This window comes from Vulpes vulpes, chromosome 4 (genome assembly GCF_048418805.1).
Source record: "Vulpes vulpes isolate BD-2025 chromosome 4, VulVul3, whole genome shotgun sequence".
Lineage (NCBI taxonomy): Eukaryota > Metazoa > Chordata > Mammalia > Carnivora > Canidae > Vulpes > Vulpes vulpes.
The window spans coordinates 52,138,518-52,162,824 of NC_132783.1; the positions used below are offsets into that span (position 1 = coordinate 52,138,518).

General features: G+C 37.1%; 1 protein-coding gene across 5 annotated transcripts in view; it reads right to left on the reverse strand.

Moving 5' to 3' along the window:
- The window catches only part of CCSER1 (coiled-coil serine rich protein 1), a 1,368,919-nt gene that overhangs the window by 1,174,767 nt on the left and 169,845 nt on the right, over positions 1 to 24,307 (reverse strand). For all 5 annotated transcript variants that reach the window (XM_072755652.1, XM_072755653.1, XM_072755654.1 and 2 more), the window contains exon 3: positions 18,745 to 18,929. In XM_072755652.1, coding sequence (XP_072611753.1) covers positions 18,745 to 18,929 — 185 coding nt within the window. The remainder of the gene's footprint in view (positions 1 to 18,744; positions 18,930 to 24,307) is intronic.

Genomic DNA, 24,307 nt, shown 5'->3' on the forward strand with positions numbered 1-24,307 from the left:
AAAAAACAGAAGGAGCAGTTGCAAAGGCCACAGAGTAGGACAGAGGTGGGCAATGTATGATTCTCTGATGGTTGCCAAGTTTCTTGAGGATCAAATACATGCTGCTGGCATAATGCCCACAACTTTTGTCACTGTCTGTCTTTTGCTCAATTTAAGCTGCTGTCATAAGGAAAGCATGATACTATTATGTAGAAAACCCAAAAAAATCCACCAAAAAGCTGCTAGAACTGATAAATTCAGAAAAGTCACAAGATACAAAATCAATGTTTAGAAACCTGTTGCATTTCTAAACATCAAAAATGAAAGAGAAGAAATTAGAAAACATTCTCATTTACAATTGTACCAAAAATAATCAGATACCTAGGAATAAACCTAACAAAAGAGGTAAAAGACCTGTACTGAAAACGATAATACACTGGTGAAAGAAAATGAAGACAACATAAAAAAATGGAAAGGCATTCCATGCTCATAGATTGGGAAAACAAATATTGTTAAAATTTCTACCCAAAGCCATCTATATATTTAAAGCAATCTATATCAAAATACCAACAGCATTTTTTCAAAGAACTAAGACAAATAATCCTAAAATTTGTATAGATCCACAAAAGACCCCAAATAGCCAAAGCACAATTGAAAAAGAAAAGTTGAAAGCATCACAATCCCAGACTCAAGTTATATTATAAAGCTGTAGTAATCAAAACAGCATTATACTGGCACAAAAATAGGCACATAACTCAATGGAACAGAACAACAACAACAACAACAACAAAAAAAAAAAAACAGATATAAACCCACAACTCTATGGTCAATTAAACTATGACAAAGCAGGAAAGAGTATCTAATAGGAAAAGGACAGTCTCTTCAACAAATGGTGTTAGGAAAACTGGACAGCAACATACAAAGGAATGAAACTGGACCACTGTCTTACACCATACACAGAAATAAATTCAAAATGGATGAAAGACCTAAATGTGAGGCAGGAAACCATCAAAATCCTAGAAAAGAGGGGAGAGGAGGGGCAACATGGTGGAAGAGTAGGGTCCCCAAGTCACCTGTCCCCACCAAATTACCTAGATAACCTTCAAATCATCCTGAAAATCTACGAATTCGGCCTGAGATTTAAAGAGAGACCAGCTGGAACGCTACAGAGAGAAGAGTTCGCGCTTCTATCCAGGTAGGAAGATGGGGAAAGGAAATAAAGACACAAAAGGCCTCCAAGGGGGAGGGGCCCCGCGAGGAGCCGGGCTGAGGCCGGGGCGAGTGTCCCCAGGACAGGAGAGCCCCGTCCCGGAGGAGCAGGAGCTGCACCAACCTTCCCGGGAAGAAAGGGGCCCGCAGGGAGTTAGAGCAGGACCCAGGAGGGCGGGGATGCCCTCGGGCTCCCGGGGACACTAACAGGCACCTGCGCCCCGGAGAGTGCGCCGAGCTCCCTAAGGGCTGCAGCGCTCGGCGGGACCCGGAGCAGCTCGGAGGGGCTCGGGCGGCGGCTCCGGGAAGGGGCTGCGGGGCGGGAGCGCGAATCCAACAGCGCAGGCCCCGGAGCACAGGGCGCCGGGACACAGCCCAGGATCCGGCCTCCCCCGGGACAGGCAGAGGCGGGAGGGCCCAGGACAGCGAGGACGCTCCTGCCCCGAGCTGAGCAGATCAGTGGCCCGCCCCGGAGCCTCCAGGCCCTGCAGACTGAGAGCCCTGGAGCTACTGTGGGGGCTGACTCCAGGGCTGCAGAGCTGGCCCCGCCACTGCGATTGTTCCTCCTGGGGCCTCACGGGGTGAACAACCCCCACTGAGCCCTGCACCAGGCAGGGGCAGAGCAGCTCCCCCAAGGGCTAACACCTGAAAATCAGCACAGCAGGCCCCTTCCCCAGAAGACCAGTTGGACCAACAGGGGAAAAACAAATTATTGACCAAGCAGCACTGGAAAGTTCCAGGAAAAGTCAAGGGACTTACAGTATACAGAATCAGAGGATACTCCCCCGTGTCCTTTTTTTTTTCTTTTTGATTTCTGTTTGCTTCCCCCACCCCTTTTTTCCTTTCTTTCTTTCTCTTTTTCTTCTCTTTTTTTCTTCCTTTTTTCTTTTTTCTTTTTCTCTATTCTTTCCTTCTTTCTCTCCGCTCTTTTTCTCCTTTTCCCAATACAACTTGTTTTGACCACTCTGCACTGAGCAAAATGACTAGAAGGAAAACCTTACCTCAAAAGAAAGAATCAGAAACAGTCCTCTCTCCCACAGACTTACAAAATCTGTATTACAATTCAGTATCAGAAACCCAATTCAGAAGCACTATTATACAGCTACTGGTGGCTCTAGAAAACAGCATAAAGGACTGCAGAATTTAGATCTAATCAGGCATAAATTAAAAATCAATTGAATGAGATGCAATCCAAACTAGAAGTCCTAATGACGAGGGTTAACAAGGTGGAAGAACGAGTGAGTGACAAAAAAGACAAGTTGATGTCAAAGAGAGAAAATGAGGAAAAAACGAATAAACAATTAAAAGACCATGAGGATAGATTAAGGGAAATAAATCACAGCCTAAGGAAGAAAAACCTACGTTTAATTGGGGTTCCCGAGGGCGCAGAAAGGGACAGAGGTCCAGAATATGTATTTGAACAAATCCTGGCTGAAAACTCTCCAAATCTGGGAAGGGAAACAGGCATTCCGATCCAGGAAATAGAGAGATCCCCCCCTAAAAATCAATAAAAACCGTTCAACACCTCGACATTTAATAGTTAAGCTTGCAAATTCCAAAGATAAAGAGAAGATCTTTAAAGCAGCAAGAGACAAGAAATCCCTGACTTTTATGAGGAGAAGTATTAGGGTAACAGCAGACCTCTCCACAGAGACCAGGCAGGCCAGAAAGGGCTGGCAGGATATATTCAGGGTCCTAAATGAGAAGAACATGCAACCAAGAATACTTTATCCAGCAAGGCTCTCATTCAGAATGGAAGGAGAGATAAAGAGTTTCCAAGACAGGCAGGAACTGAAAGAATATGTGACCTCCAAACCAGCTCTCCAAGAAATTTTAAGGGGGACTCTCAAAATTCCCCTTTAAGAAGAAGTCCAATGGAACAATCCACAAAAACAGGGACTGAATAGATATCATGATGACACTAAACGCACATCTTTCAATAGTAACTCTGAACGTGAATGGGCTTAATAATGACCCCATCAAAAGGCGCAGGGTGTCAGAATGGATAAAAAAGCAGGACCCATCTATTTGCTGTCTATAAGAGACTCATTTTAGACAGAAGGACACCTACAACCTGAAAATAGAAGGTTGGAGAACCATTTACCATTCAAATGGTCCTCAAAAGAAAGGAGGGGTAAGCCATCCTTATATCAGATAAACTAAAATTTACCCAGAAGACTGTAGTGAGAGATGAAGAGGAATACTATACCATACTTAAAGGATCTATCCAGGGATCCCTGGGTGGTACAGCGGTTTGGCGCCTGCCTTTGGCCCAGGGCGCAATCCTGGAGACCCAGGATCAAGTCCCACGTCGGACTCCCGGTGCATGGAGCCTGCTTCTCCCTCTGCCTATGTCTCTGCCTCTCTCTCTCTCTCTCTCTCTCTCTCTCTGTGTGTGTGTGTGACTATCATAAATAAATTTAAAAATTTAAAAATAAATTAATTAATTAAAGGATCTATCCAACAAGAGGACTTAACAATCATTAATATATATGCTCCAAATGTGGGAGCTGCCAAATATATCAATTAATAACCAAAGTTAAGACATACTTAGATAATAATACACTTATACTTGGTGACTTCAATCTAGCACTTTCTACACTCGATAGGTCTTCTAAACACAACATATCCAAGGAAATGAGAGCTTTACATGCTACACTGAACCAGATGGATTTCACAGATATCTACAGAACTTTACATCCAAACTCACACATTCTTCTCAAGGGCACTTGGAACTTTCTCCAGAATAGACCACATACTGGGTCACAAATCAGGTCTGAACTGATACCAAAATTGAGATTGTCCCCTGCATATTCTCAGACCATAATGCCTTGAAATTAGAACTAAATCACAACAAGAAGTTTGGAAGGACCTCAAACACATGGAGGTTAAGGACCATCCTGCTAAAAGATGAAAGGGTCACCCAGGAAATTAAGGAAGAATTAAAAGGATTCATGGAAACTAATGAGAATGAAGATACAACCATTCAAAATCTTTGGGATACAACAGAAGCAGTCCTGAGGGGGAAATACATCGCAATACAAGCATCCATCCAGAAACTGGAAACAACTCAAATATAAAAGCTAACCTTACACCTAAAGGTGCTATAGAAAAAACAGCAAATAGATCCTACACCCAGCAGAGGAAGAGAGTTAATAAAGATTCGAGCAGAACTCAATGAAATCGAGACCAGAAGAACTGTAGAACAGATCAATAAAACCAGGAGTTGGTTCTTTGAAATAATTAATAAGATAGATAAACCATTAGCCAGCCTTATTAAAAAGAAAAGAGAGAAGACTCAAATTAATAAAACCATGAATTAAAAAGGAGAGATCACTACCAACACCAAGGAAATACAAACGATTTTAAAAACATATTATTAACAGCTATACGCCAATAAATTAGGCAATCTAGTAGAAATGGAAGCATTTCTGGAAAGCCACAAATTACCAAAACTGGAGCAGGAAGAAATATAAAACCTGAACAGGCCAATAACCAGGGAGGAAATTGAAGCAGTCATCAAAAACCTCCAAAGTCACAAAATTCCAGGGCCAGATGGCTTCCCTGGGGAATTCTATCAAACGTTTAAAGAAGAAACCATACCTATTCTACTAAAGCTGTTTGGAAAGATAGAAAGAAATGGAGGACTTCCAAATTTATTCTATGAGGCCAGCATCACCTTAATTCCAAAACCAGACAAAGACCCCACCAAAAGGAGAATTATAGACCAATATCCCTGTTGAACATGGATGCAAAAATCCTTTTTCTTTTTGTTTTTTGGATGCAAATATTAAAAAGATATTAGCCAATAGGATACAACAATACATTAAGAAAATTATTCACCATGACCAAGTAGGATTTATTCCCGGGACACAAGGCTGGTTCAACACTTGTAAAACAATCAATGTGATTCATCATATCAGCAAGAGAAAAACCAAGAACCATATGATCCTCTCATTAGATGCAGAGAAAGCATTTGACAAAATACAGCATCCATTCCTGATCAAAACTCTTCAGAGTGTAGGGATAGAGGGAACATTCCTCAACATCTTAAAAGCCATCTACGAAAAGCCCACAGCAAATATAATTCTCAATGGGGAAGCACTGGGAGCCTTTCCCCTAAGATCAGGAACAAGACAGGGGTGTCCACTCTCACCACTGCTATTCAACATAGTACTGGAAGTCCTAGCCTCAGCAATCAGACAACAAAAAGACATTAAAGGCATTCAAATTGGCAAAGAAGAAGACAAACTCTCCCTCTTCGCTGATGACATGATACTCTACATAGAAATGTATGGTCATCTAATATTCGATAAAGGGGGAAAGACTATCCACTGGAAGAAAAACAGTCTCTTCAATAAATGGTGCTGGGAAAATTGGACATCCACATGCAGAAGAATGAAACTAGACCACTCTCTTGCACCATACACAAAGATAAATTCATAATGGATGAAAGATCTAAATATGAGACAAGATTCCATCAAAATCCTAGAGGAGAACCCAGGCAACACCCTTTTTGAACTCATTCACAGTAACTTCTTGCAAGATACATCCATGAAGGCAAATGAAACAAAAGCAAAAATGAACTATTGGGACTTCATCAAGATAAGAAGCTTTTCCACAGCAAAGGATACAGTCAACAAAACTAAATGACAACCTACAGAATGGGAGAAGAGATTTGCAAATGACAGATCAGATAAAGGGCTAGTATCCAAGATCTATAAAGAACTTATTAAACTCAACACCAAAGAAACATACAATCCAATCATGAAATGGGCAAAAGACATGAACAGAAATCTCACATAGGAAGACATAGACATGGCCTACACGCACATGAGAAAATGCTCTGCATCACTTGCCATCAGGGAAATACACATCAAAACCACAATGAGATACCACCTCACACCAGTGAGAATGGGGAAAATTAACAAGGCAGGAAACCACAAATGTTGGAGAGGATGCAGAGGAAAGGGAACCCTCTTACACTGTTGGTGGGAATGTGAACTGGTGCAGCCACTCTGGAAAACTGTGTGGAGGTTCCTCAAAGAGTTAACAATAGACCTGCCCTATGACCCAGCAGTTGCACTGCTGAGGATTTACCCCAAAGATGCAGATGCAATGAAACGCCAGGACACCTGCACCCCGATGTTTCTAGCAGCCATGTCCACAATAGCCAAACTGTGGAAGGAGCCTTGGGGTCCATCGAAAGATGAATGGATAAAGAAGATGTGGTTTATGTATACCATGGGATATTACTCAGCCATTAGAAATGACAAATACCCACCATTTGCTTCAACGTGGGTGGAACTGGAGGGGATTATGCTGAGTGAAATAAGTCAATCGGAGAAGGACAAACATATGGTCTCATTCATTTGGAGGAATATAAATAATAGTGAAAGGTAATAGAAGGGAAGGGAGAAGAAATGGGTAGGAAATATCAGAAAGGAGACAGAACATGAAGACTCCTCACTTTGGGAAATGAACTAGGGGTGGTAGAAGGGGAGGAGGGCGGAGGGTGGGGGTGAATGGGTGACGGGCACTGAGAGGGGCACTTGACGGGATGAGCACTAGGTGCTATTCTGTATGCTGGCAAATTGAACACCAATAAAAAATAAATTTATTGTTAAAAAAAGTCCTAGAAAAGAACATAGAAACCTCTTTGATACCTGTTGTAGCAACATTTTTCTAGGTATGCCTCTTGAGGCAAGGAAAACAAAAGCAAAAGCAAACTATTAGGACCACATCAAAATAAAAAAAAAAATCTGTACAGTGAAGGAAACAATCAACAAAACCAAAAGGCAACCAATGGAATGAGAGAAGATATCTGCAAATGATATATCCAACAAAGGATTAGTATCCAATATATAAAAAGAACATATAAAATTCAACGCCCAACAAACAAGTAATCCAAGTAAAAAATGGTCAGTAGACACGAACAGACATTTGTCCAACGAAAACATGCATGTGGCCAATAGACACATGAACAGACACATTATCACTTACTATCAGGGAAATGTAAATCAAAACTACAATAAAATATCACTGCACACCTGTCAGAATGGCTAAAATCAACAACACAGAATATAAGAGGTGTTGATGAGGATGTGGGGAAAAAAGAACCCTTGTGCACTTTTTTGAGGTTCCTCAAAAAGTTAAAATAGAACTACCCTATGATCCAGCAATTGTACTACTGGAGTAAATAGCTTACCCCAAATATACAAAAACATTAACTCAAAGAGATACATGCATCTCAATATTTATAGCAACATTATTTAATTGCCAAAATATGGAAACAGCTCAAATGTCCATTGATCAATGGATGGGTAAAGAAGATGTGAGATACACATATGTACACACACAGGAATATTATTCAGCCATTAAAAAGAATGAAATATTGCCATCTGCAACAACATGGATAGAGCTAGAGAGTAAGTAATGCTTAGTAATGCTAAGCGAAATAAGTCAAAGAAAGACAAATATCATATGATTTCACTCATGTGTGGAATTTAAGAAACAAAACAAATGAACAAAAGGAAAAAAAGAGAGAGGGAGAGAAATCAAGAAACAGGTCCTTAATTATATAGAACTGATGGTTACCAGAGGGAAAGGAGGTAGGAGACTAGGTTAAAGAGGTGATAGAGATTAAGGACTGCACTTGTCAAGACAAGCACTGGATGTATGGAATTGCTGAACCTCTATATTGTAAACCTGAAACGAATATAACACTGTATGTTAATTAACTGGAATTAAAATAAAAACTTTTCAAAAATATGAAAAACAAAAAAGTATAATGTTGGGTAGTAGCCATGAAGGTCAAATTTATTATTGCAGTATATTACACTGACTAATGAGGAGGTCCTATCTTAAGTGATGTAATTGCTGCTTCTCCAGAAGAGGAGATTGAGAATTATTAAAATATCTTAAAAGGAGGCTGACACATATGTGCATAAAAACAGGATAGCAATATAAATGGCAGAAAACAAAGAAAGAGGAGCCATTAACTATTAGGGCAAATGTCAAGTCACTGCATATTTCCCTATTTCCACTCTAAAGCTTCGGTCCTTGAAGTTTTTGCTATTCCCCTTATGCAAATAGATCTTTCATAAGCCCTCACTCTATTTCCATAACTCCAATATATTATGTTCTTCAATGTTTATTGATTTTGTCATATTTCTGATATAATAGAGATTCCCAGCCTTTTATGTGGAATCCACAAATGACTTCATCTATCTCTTAAGTTTTCAGATAGGACAGGTGAAAAATAAAGGCAAGAGTGACATGGACCAAATGCAAGTAAATAGCTGTGTTTACAATGTATATAAGAAGATACCCATTAAGGATTCTGTAAGGAGAAAGGAGGAGAATAAGAATGAGAGGAGAGTTAACCCTGTGAAAAGAAGTGATAAGTATACAAATGAAGTCCTCAACAGTGTTAGAAACTGAAGAGAAGTTATAAAAGGTGAAGATCAAAAAAAAAAGGGGGGAATATGAAAATTGGTAAAGTCACTTATGACTTCAGAGCAGTACTCAACCAAGGGCAATTTTTGCCTGCAATGGCATATTTGGCAATGCCTGGAGATATCTTCAGTTGTCAAAACTTGAGGGTTCTACTGGCATGTAATGGGTAAGGTCAAGGATAATATTAAACATACAATGCACAAGACACCCACCACCACCAAAGAACTAAAGGACAATCTGTCAACAGTGGCAATGTTGAAAAACATCCTGTATATTACAGGAGCTGAAATTATGAAATTGAGGAGTTTATGGACAGTGAGAAAATTAGTATCGCAAGAAAAGGCTATTCTTTCAGAACTTGTTGCTTTGTAGGGAAAAAAAGGAACAGGATGGAGAACTTTAGTATCAAGCAGGCATAGAAAAAAAATATTTTTTACTTGTTTTTCTCACCGATGGAAGCTTGGTGGTACTGTAAACTGACAGTAATGAAGAGATGGAGAGGAAACCGGAGATAAAACAAAAGAACCATACTGATCAAATGCTGTTACATAGCAGGTCAGAGGTAAAAATCAAGAGGACTAGTAGAAAAGATTGCTTTGAAAGAATGCACACACAGAAAGTTATCTAAGACCAGAGGAAATGAAAGGACTGATGAGTAAAAACACAAACGTTTTGGGAGTGAGTGTCAAGGACAGGATGGATAATTTGAGGAGAGCATTTGAAGTTTATAGTTCGTGCCTGAGTTAAGCAGCTGGTCTGTGATCTACTTTCCCTGTTATGAGGGAAATGGAGTATACTTTCTGGAAAGTAAGAAGGCAGGTGACCTGGTGTAATCTCATTGTAAACATACTAACGAAATACCTGTTAGAAAACAAACAAACTGGCAGACTAATTGGTTTTCACTAGTAAGAGAGCTCATCTATGTACTGTTTTTAACATAATGTATCTAATTATCTAGGGTTGCTTAAGAAAAATAAAACTGTAATACAGAAACTTCTGGGATATGGCCCAGGGAAAAAGTTCATGTATGCTACACTACTGAAGATGAAATGGAGATATTTCATGTGGCCTAATGTTAAAACTTCAGGTATCAGACAAAAGTTCTGGAGATATAATGTACAGCTTAGTGACTATAGTCAGAAAAAACAATGGAGATGTTTTGTACCAATATGTAAATAAGGTGATTGAACACATTAACCAGTTCAAATCTCAACCAACAATCTGAGTCAGGGTGCATCAAGTAAAGAAAGGACATGGGAAGCTGGGAAGGTATTTCACATCTCTACCTGCTACATTTGTGCCTCTTGATGTCTAATGAAAGCTCTGATTCATGTGAGTCGCTCTTGACCAAATATTTCTTTGTGTTTCTCACTGGCGCACACACAGAAAGCACTGGGTAGTGCTAAAGACAACTAGTTAGATATTAAAATCATAACTTTATAAGGTAATTACAAATATATATAATCAAGAGCCTAAGAGACAAAGCCAAAAAAACATTGTTTCAGGTTGCATATAACAAGCTAAGAACAATAAAAGACAAACAAAAAAGACATTTTTAGAGCAAACTTTTAGCAATGAAGTGAAATGATCACTGTATTAAATTATAAAAGTGATAATAATGATAGCTACTCTAATTTAGGAATGATAAATTTAAACAAAGACATCATCACATAGCAAAAGTGTGAAGTATGCACGCACTACTCATTTGAAATTCACACCTTTTTAATCCTAACATTGCAAATATGATGGCTTGAGATAATTATATAAGTTTGTCTCAATTTTTAAATTATCTTTAAAAAAGTATCGATGTTAAAATATTTATATTTTTTATATAAACTGGCCATAGAGCCTAATATTAGGCATAAGTCTACTATAATTGTATATTTCTTGAACTTGGAAGTCAAAATTTATTTATTTTTTTAAATTAATATGTGTTTAAAGTTATGTTTCAAAATGACATAATAACCTTAGGAAAAATAAATTTTTCTTTATTGTTTAACTAGAATAATGTAAAAGCTTCAAATTCCAATGACTATCTCCTCAGAAAAAAGGAGTTATTTTACTCAAGGTCAATTCTGTGTTACAAATTGATTGTGCAGCTGTTCAGATGGTCACAGATTTGTCATGGATTCCGAATCAATAAATATTCTCTCTCAGGCTATGAAAACTATACCAGCCCATGGGGTTACCTAAATAAGGCATAAAACAGTTTTCATTTCACAGAAAATTAAGATAATTTGATTCAATTAAAAACAAAATTATTATTTTTGCATTCTAACCTCAAGAATAAAAAGGTAAACTAACTTTATTTTCCAAATTTTTTTTATTTTTAGAAGGGATATAAACCATCTTATGGTTATCCTAGATGTTATATGGTTAATGAAAAAAATCTTTATTTTTTTATAAAGATTTTTTTATTTATTCATGAGAAACACACACAGAGAGGCAGAGACACAGGCAGAGGGAGAAGCAGGTTCCATACAAGGAGCCTGATGTGGGATTCGATCCCCAGTCTCCAGGATCACACCCTGGGCTGCAGGCGGCGCTAAACCGCTGTGCCACTGGGGCTGCCCTGAAAAAAAATCTTTAATTGCCTTCTACTACTGTTCTTCTCATTTTCTTGATAAATAGAAATAGAATGAAATATGTACTATTCTTAATAAAGGTTTTAAACAAATATAATTCAATATTGCTAACAACATTATTGTTTATTGTTGTGTTCTGAATGTCTGGGTTCTCCTAAAACTCATATGTTGAAATACTGAAATGATGGTATTAGGACATGTATTAGGACATGGAGCCTCTGGGAGGTGCTTAATAAGGGTGGAGCCCTCCTGAATGGGATTATCGACTGTATAAAAGAGATTCCAGACAGCTCCCTAGCCCCTTCTGTTATGGGAGACACATTAAAAGGGTGCTGGTTATAATCCAGAAACAACTCTGGCAATTTTATCTTGGATTTCCAAGCCTCCAGACCTGTAAGATATAAACTTCTGTCATTTATAAGCTACTGAGTTTGGGATATTTTGTTAAAATGGTCCTTATGGATCAAGACACTTTCAGGAAAAAAATCACAAAGGAAAACTTAAGTGCTAGGCACATCTCATGTGTACTGCATGAAGACCAGTGGTAATAATTACGATACTGCAACTTTATTTACTCAAAGTGGTCTTCAAGTCACTAAGTGAGTTAACTCAATGAATAAGCTATTCATAATTCTGCGCACCAAACATACAAACTGTGACAGCTTCTAAATGAAAATGACTCATCCTCAAAAATAGAAAAAAATGAATGGAATATTTTATCCAATTATGCTTTCTTAAAGGCAATTCTGAATCTGCAAGTTTACAAAAAATGAAATGAATCAGGCTTGATAAAATATGCAAGGGAGTTTTTAAAATATCACTTTAGACATATTTGACCAAGAACTTGTATTTTTAATAGGTTCTCCAAAAACTATTTCTAATAATTGACTATTTATTTTCCTCCCTATATGTCCTGTCCATAACTATGGTACTGATATGATCCTGAAAACTATTAAACTATTCCATAGGCTGACAATCCTAAAATGAATTACATTTCTACTGGGAAAATGTCATAATTGGTATGATCTTGATTAGGGACTTAGCATCAAAAATCAGAGCTGTATCAAACAGTGATCATAAAAACAGGTGAACATTTGTAAAAGAAATTAAAATATCAAAAACGTGTATGAACACACCACATACAATGATTGTACTAAAGGCTTTAATTCATATCTATATGAGCATATGTCACAACCTAATCAACAATTATATCTTTAATTCACCCATATTTATTATATACCAGGCAGTATACTAAATGCTCTAAGAAATGCTAATATGTACAAAACTTCTTCCATTTAAATGAATGAGGTTTAATAGGCAAAATGAAACCTATTCATTCAAATAACTAAATAGTGGGTACCATATATGCGATACAAAATAGACATTGATAGGTATCATTAGTAACTAGAAAAATCGATAAAGGCATTAGGGTATTAATCTATAATTAATATACTAGTTATCAACAAGTGTAATTCAATGTTTAATGCGTGATACTTGTGATTTTCCTTCTTAAAATGCATGAGGATTAAGAAGAATGATTTGTGGTCTCCATTTCCTTACAAATATTAATGGCTCCCTTTTCTCAGTAAATGTCCTTGTAGTTTGCCATTATCTTTAATTCCATTGACAATGAGTTAAACTAAAAGCTGAGATCATTATTTTAACTCTTAAAAGCCAGTAACATTTTTTACATACTTGAAAGTCTCATTTAGGATTTCAGAATTGGGAGGAAACATTTATTGAACTAGATCTTCTAATTATGATCCTTCCTTTGCTCTTAATTTTGAGCTCCAACAACCTCCATGCCACAGAATATAAGTGTGAAAGTACATACACCAACAGGCCAGTGAGTTCATTTGCCTGGTAGATGGTAAAAGTGGGGTGTTTTGAATGGATTCTTTCAACATGAATGTACTTTTTTTTTCCCCACTGCCTCTTAGAGTTCCTTCAGCTAGGCCTCAGTGGTAGAAATTAGAAAAATATTTAAGTTGTTTATACATTTAATAATGTCAATTAAATATGCAAGCTAGACTCCATATAAATTAGGTGTACAAAAAAAATAAAATAAAATAAATTAGATGTACAGGAATTCACACATCCTGAATGTGATTCAGGATCAAACACCACCCCCATTGTGAATTTTAAAATAGAATTGTTAAATCTGTTACATTGACAAGATCATGTTAATGTCTCCCAAGCTAGAACTCAAATATCTTCCAGGCCTGTGTTTTTCATCTTTGTATCTTCAGAGTAGGTTCTCAAGAAATATTTATTTAAAGAAACTGTGAATAATTAGATAAATAAGTGAATCAATAAAGAATAAGCTAATAAAGGAGAGAACAGGAGGCCCCAAAAGGAAAGTGAATGCACAGCAAAGTGCTTGGCTACTTAACATAGGGTTTAATTAGTCTTAGACTACTTAACTATTGTCAGTAATACCTAAGTTCTGGATTTCAACATGCCAAGAATTAAATATGACATGAGAAGCTAATAATCTGCAAGTAACTTTTTTTTTCCTCAAAATAAATATGGTCCATTCTTCCATCAAAGAAGTACTAGAGGTTATTTTGTTTGTTTTTTGTTTTTACTACCCCATTCACAGTTCCTACAAAAAGGCAGCAGGATGCCAAACTGAAAATAAGAGAAATTTCAAGGATGTCTTAATCTTTCTCAAACACCACAATCAGCTCAATGTGAGACATAAATAACAGTCCATTAAAAGGAAGGCAGAAGACAAGTAGGAAATCTCAGTTAATTAAAAGAACTGAGATACACTAAGTTTTTTGAGAATATGATAGTCATTAGTGTCCACCAAATGTGTCTGAGTCTAAACCTTCCAGACACAAGGAAGAGACTGTACTTCCTAGAGCCTTTTGTGCCTAATTTGGGCCAAGTGATTAGATCTAGTCAATAAATTATGAGAGAAAGTGAAATGTGTCTCTCACAGGTCAAAGCATTTACTACTGCAATGAGAACCTCCAGAAATCTCTTTCTTGCCATGATAAAGGGCAATATTTGCAATGTTAGCTGGCTGAACAGCCTGGACACAGAATGAGACATTAAAGAGAACTCCCAGAATCTTCCACAACAAACATATAACCTGAGTGAGAAATAAATCCGTATTATAAAAGTCACTAAGGGATGCCTGGGTGGCTCAGCAGTTGAGCCTTTGGCTCAGGGCGTGATCCTGGAGTCCCAGGATCGAGTCCCACATCGGGCTTCCTGCATGGAGCCTGCTTTTCCCTCTGCCTATGTCTGCCTCTCTCTCTCTCTCTCTCTGTGTGTGTGTGTGTGTGTCTCGTGAATAAATAAATAAAATCTTTTTTAAAAAGTCACTAAGGGGATCCCTGGGTGGCGCAGCGGTTTAGCGCCTGCCTTTGGCCCAGGGCACGATCCTGGAGACCCGGGATCGAATCCCACGTCGGGCTCCTGGTGCATGGAGCCTGCTTCTCCCTCTGCCTGTGTCTCTGCCTCTCTCTCTCTCTCTCTCTCTCTCTCTCTCTCTCTGTGACTATCATAAATAAATAAAAATTAAAAAAAAAACTTAAAAAAAAATGTTTAAAAGTCACTAAGATTTGCAGGTTATTTGCTATCACATATCCTAGCTTATCTTTATTCATATACTCAGCCACTTTCCTTTCTGTAATAATGCCAGAGCCATTGTATTGTCCATTACATATGAATGTCCATTACATATGAATATATCCTCACATTAATAAATTTTTTTAGAGCAGGGTGATCTTACAAATATATATGGAGTTAAATGTCATTGTGTAAACAGCTGGAGAAATCATGACAAATCCTAAATTTATTCATTTATATACCACATTCTGAAGGGAAAGTTTCTAAAAAGAAAGCCTATTTCAAGAAAATCTTTTTAAAATATTTGGACTGTGTTATTTTATCAAGAAAATAACTCAATAGAGGAAAATGAAGGAAAATCTTTAAAGCAGCTTGAATATATATAATAAATGTGAATGCTTAACAAATTTTTTCCAGATATATTTTGGTTTCCTGTAATAATTTAAGCCAACTCCAATTTCTTCTGAGCCACTGAAGCCAAGAGTTATTAATATATCCTCCCCTCTCCCTTCAAATTGAAATATCCCCATTCAAATATACAGAAAACACTGGAATCTAACTTATTAGAATATACCCTTGGTCACTCAGAAACCCTTAGCATCTTAATAAATAAAGCCATATTCTATAGGTAAACTTAAATCCCCAAGAACTAGACAAAATACTTTGGTTCCTTCTAAATATGAATATCTTTTTTTGTGTGCCAAAGTTCCTTTCTAGATGAGATATCTTTCAGTTAAGATGTGGATACCATTCATTAGCATATCAATAAATACTACCACATTTTCAGTCCAGCACTAAATTTTCTTTTTTTTTTTTAATTTTGTTTCTTTTTGAAAAGTATCCCTTACAGAAGGCTGCAGCCTCCACCTGCAGCAAGTATTGGCTGCATTAACTGTGTTAACTTCATTACACAGAAATAATGCAAAGAGAATAAAAATAATTTTAAATCTATTACATTTTCCGCAAATCATCTAGGGTTTGAAGTTAGACAGAAAAAAAACCAACAACAACAACAAAGGTAGAATCCAAATCTAAATCCTTTCCCTGGGGGATCCCTGGGTGACTCAGCAGTTTAGCACCTGCCTTTGGCCCAGGGCATGATCTTGATGACCAGGGATCAAGTCCCACATCGGGCTCCCTGCATGGAGCCTGCTTCTCCCTCTGCCTGTGTCTCTGCCTTCTCTCTCTGTGTCTCTCATGAATAAATAAATAAAATCTTTTTAAAAAATAAAATAAAATAAATCCTATCTCTGCCACCTACTATCTGTATTTTGAGGCAAGATGCTTATCCTCTCAATGCTTTATTGCCCTCTTTTACAAATGGGATTAATAACAGCATCACTTGGTTCATATTATAATAGTTTAGGGCTGGATATGATAATACATATGAAGAATTAAGAGCAGTTCCTTGGTCCAAATAAGTATTAAAAATACATATTACTATTATTATTGCACTAAAAGGAAAGAATAACTGAACATGAAATTTTTAAATACATTTGCTTGAATTATTTTAGAAGAATATAGAAAATGTGTGTCACTGTTCACACATAAAGCTATAATTTCTTAAGTATTTGTCATTTTTTCACATGTAACTAAAATGAAGAGTCCTAACATTTGTTCCTTATTTTGCTATGAATTAAAGAATGTATTTTATGCATTTTGAATTCATGATTACACTGTGAATTAAAAGGATATTCATTGTGAAATCCAAAAGAAAACAGTGAAGTCATAAAATAATGTTTGGTAGGTTTCATATGGAAATGCAAGTGTCAGTATTTATTTCAAAAGTGTGACCTGTAAATCCAATGAACACATACAGTATTTTAACCAACTTTCTGTTCTTACAATGATAGCCCTTCCTCAACCATGGCAATGATGTATCCCTGCCATCTAGTGGAAGATCTATAGCACCACAGGTACAGGGACACTGAAAATTGTACAAAAAGCCTCAAATAAAAGAACAAAGTTGTTTTTTTCTGTTCTGACATTTTTATTTTAAATCTTGAAAGTGGATCTGGGAAGAAGAGTAATTTGTAATATAACAGTGAGAATTATTTAAATATATTATAAAAAACATGATTAAGAATATGTTAAAGGCCCAACTTTGGGGAAATCTAATGCCTAGTGTACAATTATTAATATAAATACATCTCTATGAAGGAAAAATGAAAATTTTGTGAAGACAAATGTTTCATACAAGTCATTAGCCATAACTTTCAATGCTGCACCAACTGGAAATCTTTTTTAACATATTCTTGCACTTAAAAATAGCAAGTATGGGCCACCTGGGTGGCTCAGTTTGTTGATCATCTGACTCTTGATTTTGGCTCAAGTCATGATCTCAGGGTCATGAGATTGAGCCTTCCACACAGGGCATGGGGCCTGCAGAAGATTCTCTCTCCCTCTGCCCCTCCTTCCACCTCCCCCCTAACCTCACCCATGCACAAGTACTCTCTCTCTCTCAAAAAAACAAAACAAAACAAAAACAAACAAACAAAACGCAACAGGACTTTTCTCTATGTACAAATATACACACAATCAGTTTTTAGTATAATGGAAACAAAAAGCCTACTATCATTTATTGTTTTGTAGTTACAGATTTGCCCAAGATTAAGATTTGTCAAAACCTGACCTAACTGCTAGTACTGCAAGCACAATGGTTCTGCTATCACTCAGTGCTGCCTCAGTAATTTAATACTTCTTCACGATACAATTGTCAAAATTGGATGACCTATTTTCATTTGAAATCAAATCATCTAAAATATATAGACATAAAATATACAAGTAATTTAGTTTTGAGCATTTTTCACACATATCCATGAATAGGAAGATAGGTACGTAGGTAGACAGGTAGATAGATCATTTTTAGGAAACACTGTTAAGTACCAAGAGGCAAAAATATTGCTGAAAAAGTAAACATCTGTGAGAAAGTGAGCAAAGAGAACTCCAAAAGTCAAGCCCACCCCAATAGTTGTGAGACCTGAGCCTTTCTGGACCTCCTGGGCTGCAGTCCACTCCTCACCTCTTCCCAACCTGGCTTTATCTCTCACTGTGAAAAAGCATCATGCACATGCCTCTAAGACACCAAAGCCCCCAAGTGCAAGCTCAGACCTGACTCCTCTATACACACACTACCTTCACCCTTAACTGAAGGCTTCTGCAGTGTGGACCAGGAATCCAGAATCTTGTTTACCTAGAATGTGTCAAGCTTTGGATGGGTATTTTTTCTTGACCCCAAAGGCTCCTCATCCTGTGTAGATAGGCAACTATAAAAGGACAGGCAGAGCAGGTTCCACCAAGGGATGAATGGATGGTACTAGCCTAAGTGTGGTTTATAAATGGACATTTTTTAGAGTTGCTAGAGGGTAGAGAAAGATGGTATAAAATAATGGTTATGGAAGGATATCCTCATGATCAGCTTTTTTTCTTAGCTTGTGTATTTCAGGGTCTTTTTCTTTCTAAAGAGAAAATATTAAACTTTCTATGGAAGCAAGGATAATAGGAATTAAGGGCAACCGTCATGGTGTGATAGTATCTGTCATGACACATAAGAGTCTCAAGCGAAGGCAGCCCCAGTGGCTCAGCGATTTAGCACCACCTTCAGCCCAGGGTGTGTGATCCTGGAGACCTGGGATCGAGTCCCACATCGGGCTCCCTGCATGGAGCCTGCTTCTCCCCCTGCGTGTGTCTATGCCTCTCTCTCTGTGACTCTCATGAATAAATAAATAAAATCTTTAAAAAAAAAAAGTCTCAAGTGAAAACGTAGCCTAACTTGAGACATCAACTAAGGAGACCGATTTCCCTTCAAATATGAAATATCTATTCTTTAGTCTGTTTTTTTTGTCAATCTGTTTTCATATTGCAAGAGGCACCAATATCTCAGTTCACATACATAATTATTTTATTAATGCAAGTATTTATGTATACTTACCATGCTGTTCATTTTTGAAGATGATGAACCTGCTCTTTGCTTTCTTAGACTATTTACTTCTTCTACATTTCCATCTTTTGGTTTCAAAACCATTCTGCTACTCCCTGCAGTTCCTTCAGATGAGGATCGCAGTCGCCTTTCTATAAATCTTCCTTCACGATATGGACTGAAGCTACTGGCAAGAACTATTAAAATAGATAAATAAAAATTAATACAAATGCTTAAATGTAGTTTTTATAAATTTTCCATTGAAAGAAAATGAGAAACTCTTAATGTCATTCAAAAATTCTCTACCATAGAAAATAAATTTTAATTAATAGTGTTAAATTTAGGTAACTTAATCATGTAATCACTTTGAGGTTCAAAACCTTGATAGTCATCCTTAGCTTCTCCATACCTCACATAAATTACATAAGCAAATTCTGTCCTTATTACCTTCAAATTGTATACAGAATCTGATCACTACCTACTACTTTGCCTACTAATACCCTGGAACAAACTGCAAATTGCATCAACCCTAACTTGAGTTACTCTAATACTTAACAGTCTCCTGCTTTTGCCTATCTCACCTGCTTCTCTCAAAAAAAAAAAAAAAAAAAAAATCAAGCAAAAACAAAATAAACAAAAACCCACAGCTGCTTTCCACATGGTAACCAGAATGATACACTGAAGACATAAGTGGCATTGGTCATGACCATTCTTCTAGTCATAAAGTTGATATTTTCCCAATAGCTCATCAGTTTCCTTATGATATGACCTTACTCTGTTCCCTCATTAAGGGCCTCCCTATGTTCACCTGTCCACCTAACTTCACCTTGTGCTGAATTCTTCTCCTTCACTCGGCTGATTCTACAATTAATCTCCTGCCATTGCTAATATATGTGCAGGCACACTGCAGTCCCGGGGCCTTTACCCCACAGTCTTTGTAGTTACACTTCTCTTAAATATTCGTATATCTTGCTCCCTAATCACCTTCAACTCTTTGCTAATATGTTACATTGATTAATACCCTGGTCATCATGCTTAAAAGGTCTTTATGAGACCCAAGGCCAAACTACAATGAACTATCAAAAAGTGAAATGAAGAAAACAATCCCACTTATAATATCATCAAAAAGGATAAAATACTTAGAAATAAATTTAACCAAGGTAGTGAAAGATTACTACACTGAAAACTATAAGACACTGATTAAGGGAGTTGAAGAAGGCATAAATAAATGTGTTGATAGATTGGAAGAATTAATATTGTTAAAATGTCCATACTAACAATATAATCCCTATCAAAATTATATGGCGTTTTTCACAGAAATATAAAAAACAATTCCACAAAAGAACCACAAAAGACCCCAAGTAGCCAAAGCAATCTTGACAAAGAACAAAACTGGAAGTGTCACATTTCCTGATTTCAAACTATAGTACAAAGCTATAGTAATCAAATAGTATGGTATTGGCATAAACACAGACACATGGATCAATGGTACAGAATAAAGGGCCCAGAAATAAAACCATCATATGTGAGCAATTAATTTTTGACAAAGAGTCCAAGCATATACAATGCAAAAAGGATAGGCCCATCTTATAGCGTACAAAAAAACATCTCAAAGGACTGAAGGTGAAAAATTATAGGGAAAAAGAATAGGGGTAATAAGCTCCTTGACATTATTAGTCTTGGCATTGACTTTGGATTTCGTAACAAAAGCAAAACCAACATAAGCAAAAATAAACAAATGTGACTATTTCTAAGTGAAAAGCGTCTGTAAGGGATCCCTGGGTGGCGCAGCGGTTTGGCGCCTGCCTTTGGCCCAGGGTGCGATCCTGGAGACCCGGGATCGAATCCCACATCGGGCTCCCGGTGCATGGAGCCTGCTTCTCCCTCTGCCTATGTCTCTGCCTCTCTCTCTCTCTCTGTGACTATCATAAATAAAAATTAAAAAAAAAAAAGAAAAGCGTCTGTAAAAAAAAGTAATCACCAATGAAAAGGCAAACCATGTGATAGGAGAAAATATTTTAAAATAACATAACTTATAAGGGGTTAATATCCAAAATATATAAGGAACTCATACAACTCAATAGAAAATAATAATGAACTGATATAAAATTCACAAAAAGCCTAAATAGACATTTTTCCCCCAAAAGATAAAAAATAGCCAACCAGTACATGAAAAGGTGTTCAACATCACTAATCATCAGGGAAATGTAAATCAAAACCACAAGAGATACCACATCACACCAGTTGGGATGGCTATTAGTAAAAAGTCAAAAGATAACAAGTGTTGTCAAGACTGTGAAGAAAAAGAAACCTTTATACACTGATAGTGGGAATGTAAACTGGTACAGACCCTATGGGAAAAAAGTATGCAGTTTCTTCAAGAAATCAAAAATAAAGTTACCATATGATCTAGGAATTCCATTTCTGGAAATACATCCAAAGGAAAAGAAAACATCATCTCAAAGAGATATCTGTACCCCAATGTTTACAACAGCATTATCCATAATAGCTAAGGTATGGAACAATCTAAGTGTCCATCAATAATGAATAGATAAAGAGCTCAACTTCATATTATTATTTTTTCTACTGTTTTTATTTTTATTTATCTACTTTTTTGTTTTTTATTATGTATATTTCTATTGGAGTTCCATTTCCCAACATACATTATACCACTCAATGCCCATCCTGTCAAGTGCCTCCATCAGTGCTTGTCATCCAGTCACCCCATCCCCCTGCCCACCACCCCTTCCACTACCCCTTGTTTGTTTCTCAGAGTTAGGAGTCTCTCAAGTTTTGTCACACTCTCTGATTTGTCCCATGCATTTTCTCTCCTTTCCCCTATAATCTCTTTCACTATTTTTTATATTCCCCATATGAGTGAAACCATATAATAATGATTGTCCATATAATATAATATAATGATTGTCCTTCTCCAATTGACTTACTTCACTCAGCATAATACCCTCCAGCTCCAACCACGTTGAAGCAAATAATGGGTATTTGTCCTTTCTAATGGCTGAGTAATATTCCACAGTATATATGTACGTATGTATGTATGTAAGTATATATATTATATATATACTTACATACATATATATACATATATATACACACACACACACATACATACATACATATACATACCACACGTTCTTATCTATTCATCTTTCAATGAACACCAAGGCTCCCTCCACAGTTTGGTTATTGTGGACATTGTTGCTTTATTTTTTTTTTTAAAGATTTTATTTATTTATTCATGAGAATGCACAGAGAGTAGAGAGAAAGAGGCAGAGACACAGGCGGAGAGAGAAGCAGGCTCCATGCAAGGAGCCTGACATGGGATTCGATCCCGGGTCTCCAGGATCGCGCCCTGGGCCAAAGACAGGCACTAAACTGCTGCGCCACCCAGGGTTCCTGACATTGTTGCTTTAAACATTGGGGTGCAGGTGTCTCAGCTTTTCCTGGATCTGTATCTTTGGGGTAAATCCCCAGTAGTGTAATTGTTGGGTAGTAGGGTAGCTCTATTTTTAACTCTTTGAGGAATGTTCACACAGCTTTCCAGAGTGGCTGTACCAGTTCACATTCCCACCAACAGTGCAAGAGTGTTCCCCTTTCTCCACATCCTCTCCAGAATTTCTTGTTTCCTGTCTGTTAATTTTGACCATTCTCACAGGTATGAAGTGGTATCTCATTGGAATTTTGATTTGTATTTCCCTGATGGCAAGTGATGCAGAGCCATTTTCTCATGTGCTTGTTGGCCATGTGTACATACGTCTTCGGTGAAATTTCTGTTCATGACTTTTGCCCATTTCATGAGTGGATTGTTTATTTCTTGGGTATTGAGTTTAATAAGTTCTTTATACATCTTGGATACTAGCATTTATCTGATATGTCATTTGCAAGTATCTTCTCCCACTCTGTTGGTTGTCTTTAGTTTTGTTGACTGTTTCTTTTGCTGCGCAGAAGCTTTTTATCCTGATTAAGTATCAATAGTTCATTTTTGCTTTTGTTTCCCTTGTCTTCATAGATGTATCTTGACACAGCTTTGTAGTACAACCTGAAATTCAGCATTGTGATGTTCCTAGCTCTGGTTTTCTTTTTCAATATTCCCCTGGGTATTTGGGGTCTTTTCTGATTCCACACAAATCTTAAGATGATTTGTTCCAACTCTCTGAAGAAAGTCCATGGTATTTTGATAGTTATTGCATTAATGTATAAACTGCCTTGGGCATTGACATTTTCACGATATTAATTCTTCCAATCAATGAGCATGGAATATTTTTCAATTTCTTTGTGTCTCCCTCAATTTCTTTCAGAAGTGTTCTATATTTTTTAGAGTATACATCCTTTACCTCTTTGGTTAGGTTTATTCCTGGGTATCTTATGGTTTTGGGTGCAATTGTAAATGGGATTGATTCCTGAATCTCTCTTTCTTCAGTCTCACTGTTAGTGTATAGAAATGCTACTAATTTCTGGGCATTGATTTTGTATCCTGTGACATTGCTGAATTGCTATATGAGTTCTCTATCTTGGAATAGAGTCCTTTGGGTTTTCTGTATAGAGTATCATGTCATCTGCAAAGAGGGAGAGTTTGGCTTCTTCTTCTTTTCTTTCTTTTTGTTGGCTGATTGCTGAGGCTAGGGCTTCTACTACTATGTTGAATAACAGTGGTGAGAGTGGACATCCCTGTCGTTTTCCTGATCCTAGGGGAAAGGCTCTCAGTTTTCCCCACTGGGAATGATATTTGCTGTAGACTTTTTATAGATGACTTTTAGGTTGCTGAGGAATGTTTTCTCTATCCCTACACTCTGAAGAGTTTTAATCAGGAATGGATACTGTATTTTGTCAAATGCTTTCTCTGCATCTATTGAGAGGATCATATCATTCTTGTTTTTTCTCTTGTTGATGTGATCACATTGATTGTTTTACCAGTGTTGAACCACCTTTGCATCCCGGGGATAAATACCACTTAGTCATGGTGAATAATCTTCTTACTGCACTCTTAGATCCTATTGGCTAATATCATGTTGAGAATTTTTGCATCTGTGTTCATCAGGTATATTGGTCTATAATTCTCCTTTGGTGAGGTCTTTGTCTGGTTTTGGAATCAAGGTAATTCTGGCCTCATAAAACGAGTTTGGAAGTATTTCGTCCCTTTCTACCCTTCGGAACTGAAATAATACCTATTATTTCTTCCTTAAACGTTTGATAGAATTCCCCTGGGAAGCCATCTGGCCCTGGACTTTTGTGTCTTGGGAGGTTTTTGATGACTGCTTCAATTTCCTCCCTGGTTGTTGGCCTGTTCAGCTTTTCTATTTCTTCCTGTTCCAGTTTTGGTAATTTGTGGTTTTCCAGAAATGCATCCATTTCTTCTAGATTGCCTAATTTGTTGGCAGATAGCTGCTCTAATACATTTTTAAAATCATTTTATTCCCTTGGTATTGGTTGTGATCTCTCCTCTTTCATTCACGATTTTAGTAATTTGAGTCTTTTCTGTTTTCTTTTTAATAAGGCTGACTGGGTGTTTATCTATCTTATTAATTCTTTCAAAGAACTAGCTCCTGGTTTTGTTGAT